Genomic DNA, 12,107 nt, shown 5'->3' on the forward strand with positions numbered 1-12,107 from the left:
GGTCACTAAGAATTGGTCAGTGCCGTAGAGACAAAGCGTGAGTGAGGAAGAAGCTTTATTTACATTGTGGTTCCTCGGTTATAAAAATTAGATGATAAATTATAATTGAATTTGTGGACGTAGTGAGGGCAGTCTATACTCTACATGCATGTGTGTATATGTTTCTATCACGCAGTCAGCTCTCACACCGCTGCTTCTGAAAACAATTCAAATTTGAACACGGTCGAAATGATTTTAAATTCATGGGATCACCAACTCAAGACTCAGAGTGAGAATCAAGCAAGTTGTATATTTGAATCCCAATCCGAAGTGTTTTCGACGAATGTGTTATGCTTTCGGTAAAGTTTGTATTTCAATGGAATCGAAATTTCATTTCCGCTGCTTTTCATATCAAAAAGTCTATATTTAATATTATACAGCTCGTGAGTCGTGCCTTATTGCATGTAACCACCGCGCCTTTTCAAAGAAGCTCGTGATATTTTGTAAGAAAATAAAGTGCCATTAATTGTGGGAGGGAAAATAATGATCGTGAGAAGTTAATCATTTTGGGGGAGACTTGTAATCGCATGATGATTCTAAACGAGCCAGGAGGTCCATGCATGCAGTATTCAATATATCTCAAAAGCCAGTGAAGATTGAATGTGTTCATTTTCAGCATTTCTCAATAATGGTAGTCATGGAAGAACAACAAACGTGGGGACTCTGTGTCCAAATAGATCCTTAGTAGCGAGGAAGTCTTGGCGTAGTCGTGACTTCTTTAGGCTTGTCTCTTCCGGGGGATTTGGGTTAGGGTATATGCGGCATGGCTCTGTTTTTCCCACCACGAGTATGATAGTTGACAGTGTGAATTAACCATCTATAAAATTACTTCAGTTGATTCAATATCTGGCGATAATACTAATGCATTTTTACAACTACGATCCAGTGAAGAAGCAAAGGTCTTTTCCTACGAGGAAGTCGGCTTGACAACTCAATATGTTTCTATTTTGATAACCATCATCTTACGATGCATGTTTAAGGCAGAAAAAGGAACTTTTACCGTCGCTCACACTACCGGAGTTTTTTGGGGATAATTTGTCGTAATTCATTTGAGACAAAGGTCATTTTGAGTAAAGAATATGTATTCAGACGTACACTCCAGCTCTAAAAATAACCCTTATACAAATAGTCCCACCTGCTGCGCATTTATGTGGAACATTGTCTAGACCAACCCATGCAATATATCGACCATTTATCAATTCACAGTACAAAAAACAGGGGAAAAATCCCATCCCAATGAGCAAATGCGACAGAAAATCCTCTTAGAGTGAAAGATTCGTTGAAAATCTTACGATTCATCCTTCACACACACCCACTAATTTTAATGAAATGTCTTGCTTTTTAATTAAAGCAACGTCGCTTGCGTTTAAAATTCATTTCAAAACATGCCCTTTTCGATTTTGTCTTGGCTAGCTTTTCATTTAGTTTCTCTTTCCGTTTTTTTCGTCCTCTTTTTTATTGAAATTTTTCTCGTGTATCGTTTAGTTTAATCCAAGTAATTATAGTCCATCACTGGCTGCGCGATGACACATCTACGCCGGGACTTCAAGACACTGACACATTTGGTTTACATTACAATGGGATTATTTGCTTAATGTTACAGTGTGGTAATAACATTGCCTTGTCACACAGACAAGTTCAGAAATTGAAAATATCTCAAGCCATTCGGATGCGCCCAATACCTTGTTTAGGCTATTGCCGAATCGTTGTCATAATTCATACAAGATTATTATTGTGTGGTATGGAAATCAGTCTTGTATGGCACTTTTGTGAAACCTTTGACAGCTTTACGAGAAGGCGAATTAATACCTTGTAAAGGTGTTTGTATGTTCCCATATGTCAGAATCCGAAGTGCGAGACTAATCGCATCTTTTAAATAGGTTTAAACGCAACTCTGTTCGGATTTCGTGACTATGGGCCCAAATGAATTTTAATGAAGTCTGGATGTTTTGTTATTTAATACGTAGGATTGACCGCCATGTGTGTGTAGACATAATTGTTGATTTAGTTGCCAGACGTATAGTTATTCAAATGATGTCTTCCTATGGGGGTAACATTATTTCAAACGCGCAAGACATTGCCATTCAAAAACACATCAAAATGAAAATGGCCTATACCACGCTGAGCGGGCGCTCGAAAGTGACAACGTCCACTTGATCTCGCTTCACGGACTCACTTTTATTATTTGTCTGGGTTTTTTTTTGTGGGTACTAAGAAAAAACGCGCTAAACGGCTGCGCCTTCGCTCTACGTACGCGTCTATAGGCCAGCGCTAAGTGGGGTTAGCTGTCGCCCTTAGATATAGAGTTAGTCCTGACTTTAACCAAAAGCATGTGCCCTGCAAGTGGAAACCAAACGCCTCAGTGATGTCACTCAATTATGTCCCTTTATAAAATACCATGGGGTATACACTGATACAGTTTTCCTATAGCAGAGAACCCAGTGTTCCTTGCTACAATCGAAGACGTTGCTGTATTCAACTGCATAAATTAGGATCGGACTATAGCGGCTATTATACCTCGTCGCTTATTATTATATTGTCGACTCGGAAGTTTGAAGCGTGTGTGCAGGGACACCCCCAGGGATTGATACCTGACATCTTTTAAATTGCAACAACAATAGTCCTCCCTTTTTCTGACAGGCTACAGAGACGACGCAGCAGGCCGAAGCTGCGATGTTAGATATATTACCTGTGATATAACGAGAGGGAACCCGCAGGCTGACATAAGCCACGTGAAACAATCTCAAGCTCAGTTTATCATCGGGCACGAAATCCATGCCCGGCTGAAAAACGTACAGCATGGATTTCAGGTAATTCAATGTCCGATGAGGTTGAAAGCTGCTCTCGTAATTAGCCACGGAATCTGATAGCCATACCTTAGATGGCGATTTTATTACTTTTTTTCCGCTTCGTGTAAAAATGCAAAAGATGCCTTCGTGGGTATGTGGCTTGAAGGTGATAGACAATACAAATTAGAAGCAAAATTTGTAGCGTAATTAAGTTCGACGTAGCCCAGTTCAGGAGCATCGTCGTCATACGTGGAAGAAAACATGCACGCAATGCTTCAAAGTGCTTTGTTTAAATAGGTTCGCCATGGTTCGTTGGGTTGCCTGACAAATATTGCGCGTACAGTATCACTTTCCAGCGTCAACGAGAAATACGTTATTCTTAAAAGCAAGCACAGACTGAAATGTTTTGCGAAATAATGAAAAACGTACGAGAGACTGCCAGATGTTGCGATTTTTGTTCCCAATAGCCGTGGTTATTGCGGTGTCTGGGTTTTAAAACAAAATAACTCAGGTCAGCACAACAAAGCTAACGTTCTTCGGCCATTTCGTGCGAGGGGAGCTAGGCTGTGCAATTTCCGTCCAAAGCAAAATACACTTCAGCGAACGCTTCTTATTACTGTTATCATCATCGGACATTGATGATACCTGCATATACAAGCCCAGCCAACAACGCGCATACAAATGTCGCCACAGACGGATTGAGCCCTTTGTGGATAATAGATAAACCCATTGGAAATTTTGCGTCATGATAACCTCCGAGCCTTAAATTCCTGTTGTGCATATCGTTATGCAATGTTAGCACATACATTATACGCAATTTAAAGACTTCAAGCTAATATGCAGAGCATGTTTGTAATTTCCAATCATGTTATGACTAGAAATTCAAATTAAATTTTACCAAATTTTCCCCTGCAATGACCCGATCGCCGTTGAAGTATGTCGCGTTTTTTCCTGCGTTTGACGGCGTGCCGGCAGAAAATATATTGCGTTGAAAGTTTATAAAAAGAATGTGAATGGGTTCCTTGACAACAAGGGCGACTTCTAATCGTGTTTTGACTAGAAATTCACTTAAATCATCGTGTGGCATTGTCGCAGATAGCACGCCTCGATTTCGCGTGAATAATCTTTTCGAGTACGTTCGTGAGAATACAGAGCCGTTGCACAAATATAGATTATCGACCGTTCCACTGTCTGAAATTACCACAAAAATTCGTTGTGAGTGTGTGTGTGCGGATTAATTCCACCCCGCGTCTGGTGGCACTTTCTTCAGTGACAGGTTTAATCATTGAAGGTTCTACTTCAGGTTTGTTGCGTTACATGCAGTCAGTATACTGCACCGGTCGGTACACGAGGAAAAATATGCATCCGCGCAAATTGAACGTCGGCTTACAATCCTTTGTTATATTAAGTATAGGATTAAACAACTCTAAATATGGAAGATAGGTTTGTAAAAAACTCCACGCCATTGCCTCATTTCGTCCGGCTAAAAGCCGATAATCTCATAATTGAATATTGGAGTTTTTCAAACTGTCCTTAGAAGGTGGCTATGATATTTGTAAAAAACTCATAACCACCTGACCTTTGTGATTTATTCCCTGTTATACACCCACCATATTGTGTTTAACCCCACTCTCTCTCCTTTCCCTCGCCCCAAACCCACCGAGTTGCGTTCGCGCACTCGCGCGCTGTGACCAAATGCTGTTCATCTGCCGTTCCAATATTTTTCAAAGAGGGGTCACGAATTTTGACTTTTCAATGGAGATTAACGCTGCAATATTTCAAGAAATGGTCAAACTAGAGTTTGTGTCAGATTGAAAAAGACCAAATGCGTTGCTTTTCATTTAGCGACTTCCGCGGATTGCCGCGCTGCGGTGAATTGTACAATGTTTATTCGATTGCATGTACATCACTTTCTGACATTCTTCCATTTTCGACCGGGGCATACCACAGTCCTTAGTATAACATGTGTTCCATTTCAAAATACGGTCATACCGGAATCCTTCATTCGCGCGAAAGGCAGAAATTCTGCGATATTCGACTATGACGTAAAACGAATGAGCCAGACAATTGCGGAAACTTAGGCTTTTAACGACTTTGAGATGTAAGAGGTTCTTGTCTCGTTCTGTCAACCACCCCCATTGTAAATATCGGCTCGTTGGTTGTGATATGACCGTGCATGGCTAGAAGATCCCATTGCGATTTCGGCGCGTTTCGTTTGAGGAAAGTTATAATCAAAGGGCTTTGAAGATGAAATGCCTGATACAAGTTTTCGGCGCATGCCATTGTATATTTGTCCTGCTCTTCATAAGATAAAAAAATATGGCCCCGTGGCTATTAATCTAATCCTCAGTACTCGAGAATAAATTTTGGTATGCAAGCAATGTATTTGACGGTATATAGTTTGGGGATTTATGTCTGCGCGAGGATAATACTGTATCGAGGTCACCAGCGTCTTCAAACAAGTTCGTAGCAAAGTTTTGCTAAGACGAGATGAAAACTTTAGATATTTCGGAGCAAAGCCTTTTATATATATAATAATTTATTCCAGCATTGTTTGCAACTGATCTTTCAAACGCGTGGTTATCTTCTATACGTAGTTTTACTGACAGAAAATACTATTTGTATGCATGCAATGCAGACTGCGCCATTTTCTTACAATATATCAAGAGAATAAGATCAGCTCAGCATTGATTTGCATTCAAAGCAGGTTCTAATATCAACATTTTCTTCATTCACAGACGTTTTCGAAAGTGCCGAGTGAATGAGCTGTATTCAGGATGCCCACCGCTGTCATATAGCATATCTATTCATGAAAACAGAATCGCCCTATTCACAATTTTAATAATTTGGCAAGAGAAACGCGTTGACAGGTATGGACCAGGTTTACAATATGCTAAAAAGGCTCCTTCTGTGTAGGTCAGAACCTTTACAAAGCGAAGTTTGAGAACCTTAAAAATCCGAAAATTTCGACCATTTTTGGTTAAATTGTTCCCCAGCTGACGACGAAGGGTCATATTGTCTATAGTACAGATTAAAAGAGGTCTCGAGTTTATTTGTATAGAGATTTTATTTCGTTCATTTGAAAGCGCTCATTGTCTTGGTTTTATAAACCGTAAATTTCTTTATTGCAACACATATAGTGCCCTTGACTTAGAAAAGTCTCTGATATATAATATTATCCCATTATAACGCGTTCTCCGTTACGGCGCTCATGTACAAAAAGCCTTAGTGGAAAGTCCTGATTATTTCACACACAATAGGTCGACATACGGTAACTGTATACACACAAATCGTGTTCTAATCACATATGATTGTGGTTTATGCGACTATATATATATATATTGAAGTAATCAGGTCCTTATGCATGTTGGAAGGTAAATACTCCGTGCCTCTTCTAGGCTTCCTTCATGTGTACATATGCTTCTAGTCGGCGATTCTTGGCTTGAACACACATGCACACAGACATAAATTTTAGACAGCTTTTTGCGTGAAATTGTCGACCGATATCGAAAAGTTAATCAAATCCTTATGTCTGGCCTCTTGCCTTGAGACGTATCAGAGAGGTTCCTTGATTCTCATAAATAGGGTTGGGAGTAACCTCCTGGGATAACGTTAGATATTTGGAACATCACATATAGCAATGTCTGGCTTGAGTAATTTCCCATCTCAATTTACCCCGTTTGTGGCATGTCACTATGATTGATATCATGACTTTGGAAGCGTGAAGAACATTTCGACCCAGCACGGACAGTTCATTATCGTCTGTCGTTTGTATCCTCTGCCAAATCCCTTGACAAAACTGACTCTTAGACAGTGCTGTTCCTCGTGCGTGTTATCCGCAGATTGTCTGCTGGAAGCGTTAGCGTTGCAGTCAAATACCTTTAGCCCGTAACCGCTTGATAGTTTCTCGACCCGTGGTGTGTCTGTGTTATGAAGTCTCTGTAATAATTGCCCGTTTAAAAACACGGGTGATTGAGATTTATTGTAGATCCATATGTCTCCGTTTTCGAGGTTCACTTGGATGCCTTCGCCAATGTTCCGAAGTACAATCTTAGTATTGTCATTTATTTCACAAGTTCTGTTTAGATCTTTCAAGCATAATCCGTGTCTGTGACCTTTCGTTTTGCTCTCGTAAATATTTATAGTATTTTCATAGCCATGGTACATGCTACCGACACGCTTGTCGCGTTCCCAGTAAGCGAGCGTAATCCATGGTCTGAAACGAGATTCCTCTTGTTTTGTCGAGGCAACACCTGAAAAGAATACGACCATTTTAGTTTAAAACATACACGCAACCGTAGCCAAAATATAACTAAGCGATCTTTGCGTTCCTTCCCTGGACGAGATTAAGTTTCGAGAGAGTATGCCTTGAGTGTTTTGGCGAAGAAAGCCAGTCTTACAAGGACTCAGACATCTCATTAGTCAACAGGATTTAGGAGGAAACGGTTTAGGAAAAACAGACGCCAAACTAGCCAAAATAATCGTTTAATGCTTTCTATGGAAGTTGACGGAAGACTGGAGTAAAAGTTGTTTTGCCTGATTCAAATATTTGCACATGCATTGGCACTCGAAGCGCCGACGACACATATATTATGAATAATCTATGTACTTTCCAAGGACGTTCGCTGTACTCTTAACCACAATTCTACATTCTGGAGATTAATACAGACACAAACGGCTGAAAGGAAGACAAATTCCGGGGCAAATATTTCATGCACTTTCAATGTATATGTGTGTCTGTCGAATTTTTAATAACCTTTTCAAATCGTTACGTCTTAATTTCATTGTATGCCTGAGCTGTTCATAGACTCTGGCGAAATCTGTCCTATTCAGTTTCATTGGATTCAAAGCGTGCTGAATATTAAAACTCAATGTTATAAAGATCAGTTTATATATATCCCAATTTACTTGGGAAATATTCACCAAATATTTGCCAAATTGAGATTTTATAAATTATTGTTCTTCGTAAATCACCGAAGTATTTCGTCATTATCATTTTCACTCAGACGTGTATACAAAATTATGGGGACGCGAGAGTTGGAACGAAAAATGATATGCATTTAGCTTTGTCTTTCGTCCACGCGTAAAGGATAAGCGAATGTTTTTGTGTCGTTAGTTCGCCTAATGGCGTCCTTCGGCTGTCATGTCTAGCTCAATTCGTATACAACAGAGAATAGCGACAGGGACGCATGGTCAAAAACAAAAATAACGCAGTTGCCGTGGCGGACAGTGGCATAACATAAGTTCGCACGAATTCTGCGCGCGCTCCGTGTCACACTATACATAAAAATATTAGACAAGGTTAGAGCCATACACTTCAGACAAATCCGGTCGGATTTTGGCCGTGCAGTGTGAAGAATGTACTTCGGAAACCCTTTTTGTAATCGCTAGCTGGTGTGTTTGCGAGATCAAACAAAGCGATGAAATCTGACTGAGTTATGTTACCTTCGCAAGCTCCAGTTCTGTTGCCACAACTTGTCGTGTCAACGCTTCCACAGTATAGCCCTAAAATATGACGCAATAAGAGGAGCTTAGCCCTAAGTCCATTGGACATGGTTTGAATCCGACAGCCTGGCAGATTTCAATAGCTGGCCACTCTATCAATTGTATATTCGCAAACTCTCTCTCTCGCCGATACGCGACGTTTATCATTTCCGCTCAGAATGTAACGCAGAAGCTGCTAGAGTTTATTTTGGGTACGGTTTTTACCTGAATCATCGTGGCACAGTATTTCGCTTTTCGGCTTCGCACGAAGCCCTTGATACGGTATTTCTGCAAAGAAAAGGGAAAAATCAACATTTCAGGTCGCATTGTTTTCGCGGTGTGCGTGCCCGATTCAAAGCTCTCGCGCTGGTATAAATAAGTGACATATATTAAATATATATATATACACTTACCTCGCTTACTTATCCTTGATAAGTGGAACGGGTTGACACACAGGCAATCCCCCATGCCCGTTTCCCCCTCCTCACTGCTGCTACCTTCTTCTATATGCTTCAACTTGCTGCCGTCTTTCAAATCGGGCCAACGCCAAACTCTGGATATAAAGTATCGTTGATTTTGTAGCGAAGACTCGGCAGTATCCTCGCCGCCTATCTTGAGGCACGCGTCTGAGGATTTCTCGTCGAGTATCTTCGCCAGTAGACGCAAAGACGCTGTGTCCAAACTCCCGAGGAAACTATGAACAGCCTCTTTCAGGTAGCCAAACGCTTTTGCGGATACTTGATCTCCTATACAAATCTCTCTGGCGCTCCAAATCTTCTGAACTAAATACCGTCTGTGTAGGCTAAACATTAACGGAAATAACGATCTCACAGTGGTTAGGAACCAAAGTGGGATAGTGGTGGGTTGAATAAATCGCTAGATAGCCACGTTTTCCTTGTGTACAAGCTAGCAGCGTTCGACAGCTCAATTGTCTAGACTGTAGTATGAAATTAAATGAGAAACCTGTTCTCCTCTTATGAAGTTGGCTACTTGGAATATTTTAAGATAGTGCCTCTGATTGGTCTTTCATAATCACGTGGTTGTCTAGACGCGACAGCAGGGTGCTTGATTTATTTGAATAGTATCTAGACACAAACAATTCTTCAATATTGCACACGATTGGTTGGAAAATTTTTGTATGTTTAAGATAACAACCGCCATTCATCTGTGATGAGTTGGGAAAATATGAAAATGAAAACTTGTCTCGATCAGCAAAGAAGAGAAATTCGCTTTGAGCTTCCTTGCGGAACGAACATGGCAGACGTTTCCCTCCTTTACGAACTGTGTTTATTCCCGATTTTAAAAAAGGGATTAAGGAGCGCTTTAGAAGATTTAAGTATTGCATTTGGAAGCGCAACTCTGTCGCGACAGTGAGATTAAATTTAGGCCAAAATAGATTTGCTTGCGTGACGTTTTGACAAGACTTAAATAATATATATTAAGTAGCGTCTGCCAGTTTTGACTGGAAACAATGGGTCTAGAAATTTTCATCGCGTTCCATGGTCTGATTAAAAATGTTGCTTTAAGGTAGATTGGGGGAAATAGGACGATAAAGAATATAGATTTATCGCGTATACCCTCTGTCCGATACGACCCGCATGCATATATATATTTATATATAAATTTATTTATATATATATATATATACGAGTATCAAGAAAAAAAGTTGTCTTGAATATTTGACAAGTCAAAGTCATTTCCTACATCTCAGCCAAAGCCGCTGAACATTTCTTTGAAATTAATAACATTTTTTGGAGTTTTGCGCTTAAATGTATTCAGGTGGGTTGCGTATAGCGTTATCATGGCTGCTGCGTCTAGCGCTTGCGTATCAACGTATTGCAACCCAAAAGCTCACTTTATAACCTAATATAGTTTGAATTTGAACGACTGTATTTTATTTTACGCGGGGCTTATGCGCGTCACTCGATGGAGTAAAAAAACACACTGCAGACACATTTTAAGACTAAAAGTTTGAATCTTAATGGGTGATTATCCGACTTAGTTTTAAAATTGATAGCTTATTTAGTGTCTTAGACGATACAATAGAGTATAGTCTTACTGACAGCTCTGTTTCATTCTACAATAGCTTCATATAATGGCGTATCAGTATTCAGAGAAATGTTGTTTTAAATAATATATCATATGGCTCAATTATACCGTAAAACTCATGAAGGTTCTTAAAATATTGATTGGGGGAGGGGGGGTATGCCAATGGGGTGTTCTAATAAAATCCTTTTTGTCAATATCTAACCCTTGCCAGGGATTGTGATATTGATTCTAGTTTCCCATCAGCCGGAGTATATATATATGATAAGAATGATTGTCTTGAGAGAATTTTCAATATTATATTTGTACACTTAACCTTCTGTAACCGCGTGTGAAATAAAATATACTTTAGTGAGACTGGATGTACATAGAATAGAATATAAAAATTTCTTCCACAGTTCATATTATGAATTCAGCTGGTATACCGTACATGAAACCTGTGTCGAATTTTTTTTAAAGTTCACTGTAGATATTTGTTTTCTGGAAGGGAATAGTGCTTATCAGATAATCAATATATCTACAGCCTTTTTTGTCAGTCACAATGGTAGCGAATGTTTCCTGTGTAAAATGTTTCATTCTTTCTCTCCATCGTCACTCCGCTATTTTTGGTGCCGAATTGGAATGCTGTATTGTCGTGAATATCTGCTTGCTGTGAAATGCGTGTGCCGACTTGCAGCGGCGGTAATGCTCATGTGATTCGATTTTGGTCTGGCCCGTTGAAACAACCCGTCTGGAATTGCTAATTGAACACTTGGCTTACTTCCTTGTTCCTCAATGTCTGGTTTTTACACCTTTGTCGGCCAAATCCGAACAAGGCGTATGTTCCCGTTGTGATATCTTTCACGTTTTTTCAATATCACATTCGCAATTGCGTCTAGGTTCAAAGATGATTTCTTATGGTAATCATGCGCACTTGAAAATTGGCGTTCATCGACATCCTTAGATGTTTCGTAGTCTGGCGTTCCATGTGGTCATTACTTCGTGTGGCGTATATTCCTGTCAGTATAGTAATCCTCTTGTCGATTTCGATATTGTGCACGTCTACCATCGTTTATATATGGCAAAGTGCTGTTATACTGGAAGCCATGTTTAAGAGAATTTCACTTTCGAATCTGCCCATGGGGTAGCTAACTCAATTTCATGAGATATGACATGTTTCTTGGTGACTATATACGCACACTTATACAGATGGTTTTGTATATATATATATATATATATATGTGTGTGTGTGGGTCACAGCAATTAAAACAACAAACACGAGATTGTTACGCGGATGTTTTAAATTAAAAACTTTGCTATTTTAGAAGGAATTGTGTGGAATTTTAAAGAATTAGTTGCAGCTTCTCGGGCGTTTTTGGTTGATCTTTTCGAGGCTGCGCCATGCAGGAGTTCGATATCTCTGAGAGATTTCGGGTCATCTCAATCGTCAGTGTACGAGATTTTTCGGAATGATATGCCCACAGAGTTCACTTTCGGATAAAATCGAAGCTCTTGTTTTTTCTTGCCTTATAGTTTAAAGATAAAATCTTCCAATTTAGTCGCATATTACTGCATCTCTTCCTGTATATCATTTCATTTCAGCAATATCGCAAACAGTTGCGGGCCAGACTTTTTATATTGAAATCCCAGAGGCTCTAAAGCTTACGCTGACCTTCTCACTGTATCGTAAAGCAACGACGTTTATCTGATCAATTCAGACGAAAAATCTCGAGTAAAAGTCGCACGTGATGCGAATCTCATTCCATCGCA

General features: G+C 39.8%; 1 protein-coding gene and 1 long non-coding RNA gene across 4 annotated transcripts in view; one reads left to right on the forward strand and one right to left on the reverse strand.

Annotated features, from left to right (window-relative positions):
• Positions 1 to 12,107, forward strand: part of LOC114525392 — a 50,366-nt gene that overhangs the window by 10,674 nt on the left and 27,585 nt on the right. For both annotated transcript variants that reach the window (XR_003687186.1, XR_003687185.1), the window contains exon 2: positions 5,567 to 5,698. This is a non-coding gene — a long non-coding RNA (uncharacterized LOC114525392). The remainder of the gene's footprint in view (positions 1 to 5,566; positions 5,699 to 12,107) is intronic.
• On the reverse strand, positions 5,354 to 9,269 carry LOC114525391 (mothers against decapentaplegic homolog 6-like). Of its 2 annotated transcripts, XM_028546717.1 has the most exons (4): positions 8,726 to 9,269; positions 8,538 to 8,600; positions 8,274 to 8,333; positions 5,368 to 7,081 (listed from the first exon to the last, which is right to left on the reverse strand). In XM_028546717.1, exons 1-4 carry the CDS (start codon positions 9,120 to 9,122, stop codon positions 6,534 to 6,536), a joined length of 1,068 nt encoding a protein of 355 aa, XP_028402518.1. In that variant the 5' UTR covers positions 9,123 to 9,269; the 3' UTR covers positions 5,368 to 6,533. The 2 variants fall into 2 exon arrangements, with proteins under 2 accessions (XP_028402519.1, XP_028402518.1); XM_028546718.1 differs by lacking the exon at positions 8,274 to 8,333 and having other exon boundaries at positions 5,354 to 7,081.

This window comes from Dendronephthya gigantea, unplaced genomic scaffold (assembly GCF_004324835.1).
Source record: "Dendronephthya gigantea isolate DGI-Jeju-01 unplaced genomic scaffold, DenGig_1.0 000034F, whole genome shotgun sequence".
Lineage (NCBI taxonomy): Eukaryota > Metazoa > Cnidaria > Anthozoa > Malacalcyonacea > Nephtheidae > Dendronephthya > Dendronephthya gigantea.

Bases quoted from the DNA above. Each gene is read 5' to 3' on its own strand.
- LOC114525391 (XM_028546717.1), bottom strand. From the start codon at position 9,122: ATGTTTAGCCTACACAGACGGTATTTAGTTCAGAAGATTTGGAGCGCC. The intron at 8,601-8,725 runs GTAAGTGTATAT...TTTTCTTTGCAG, and splicing joins ATCAAGGATAAGTAAGCGAG to AAATACCGTATCAAGGGCTT. The intron at 7,082-8,273 runs GTAACATAACTC...TATTCTTTTCAG, and splicing joins CAGAACTGGAGCTTGCGAAG to GTGTTGCCTCGACAAAACAA.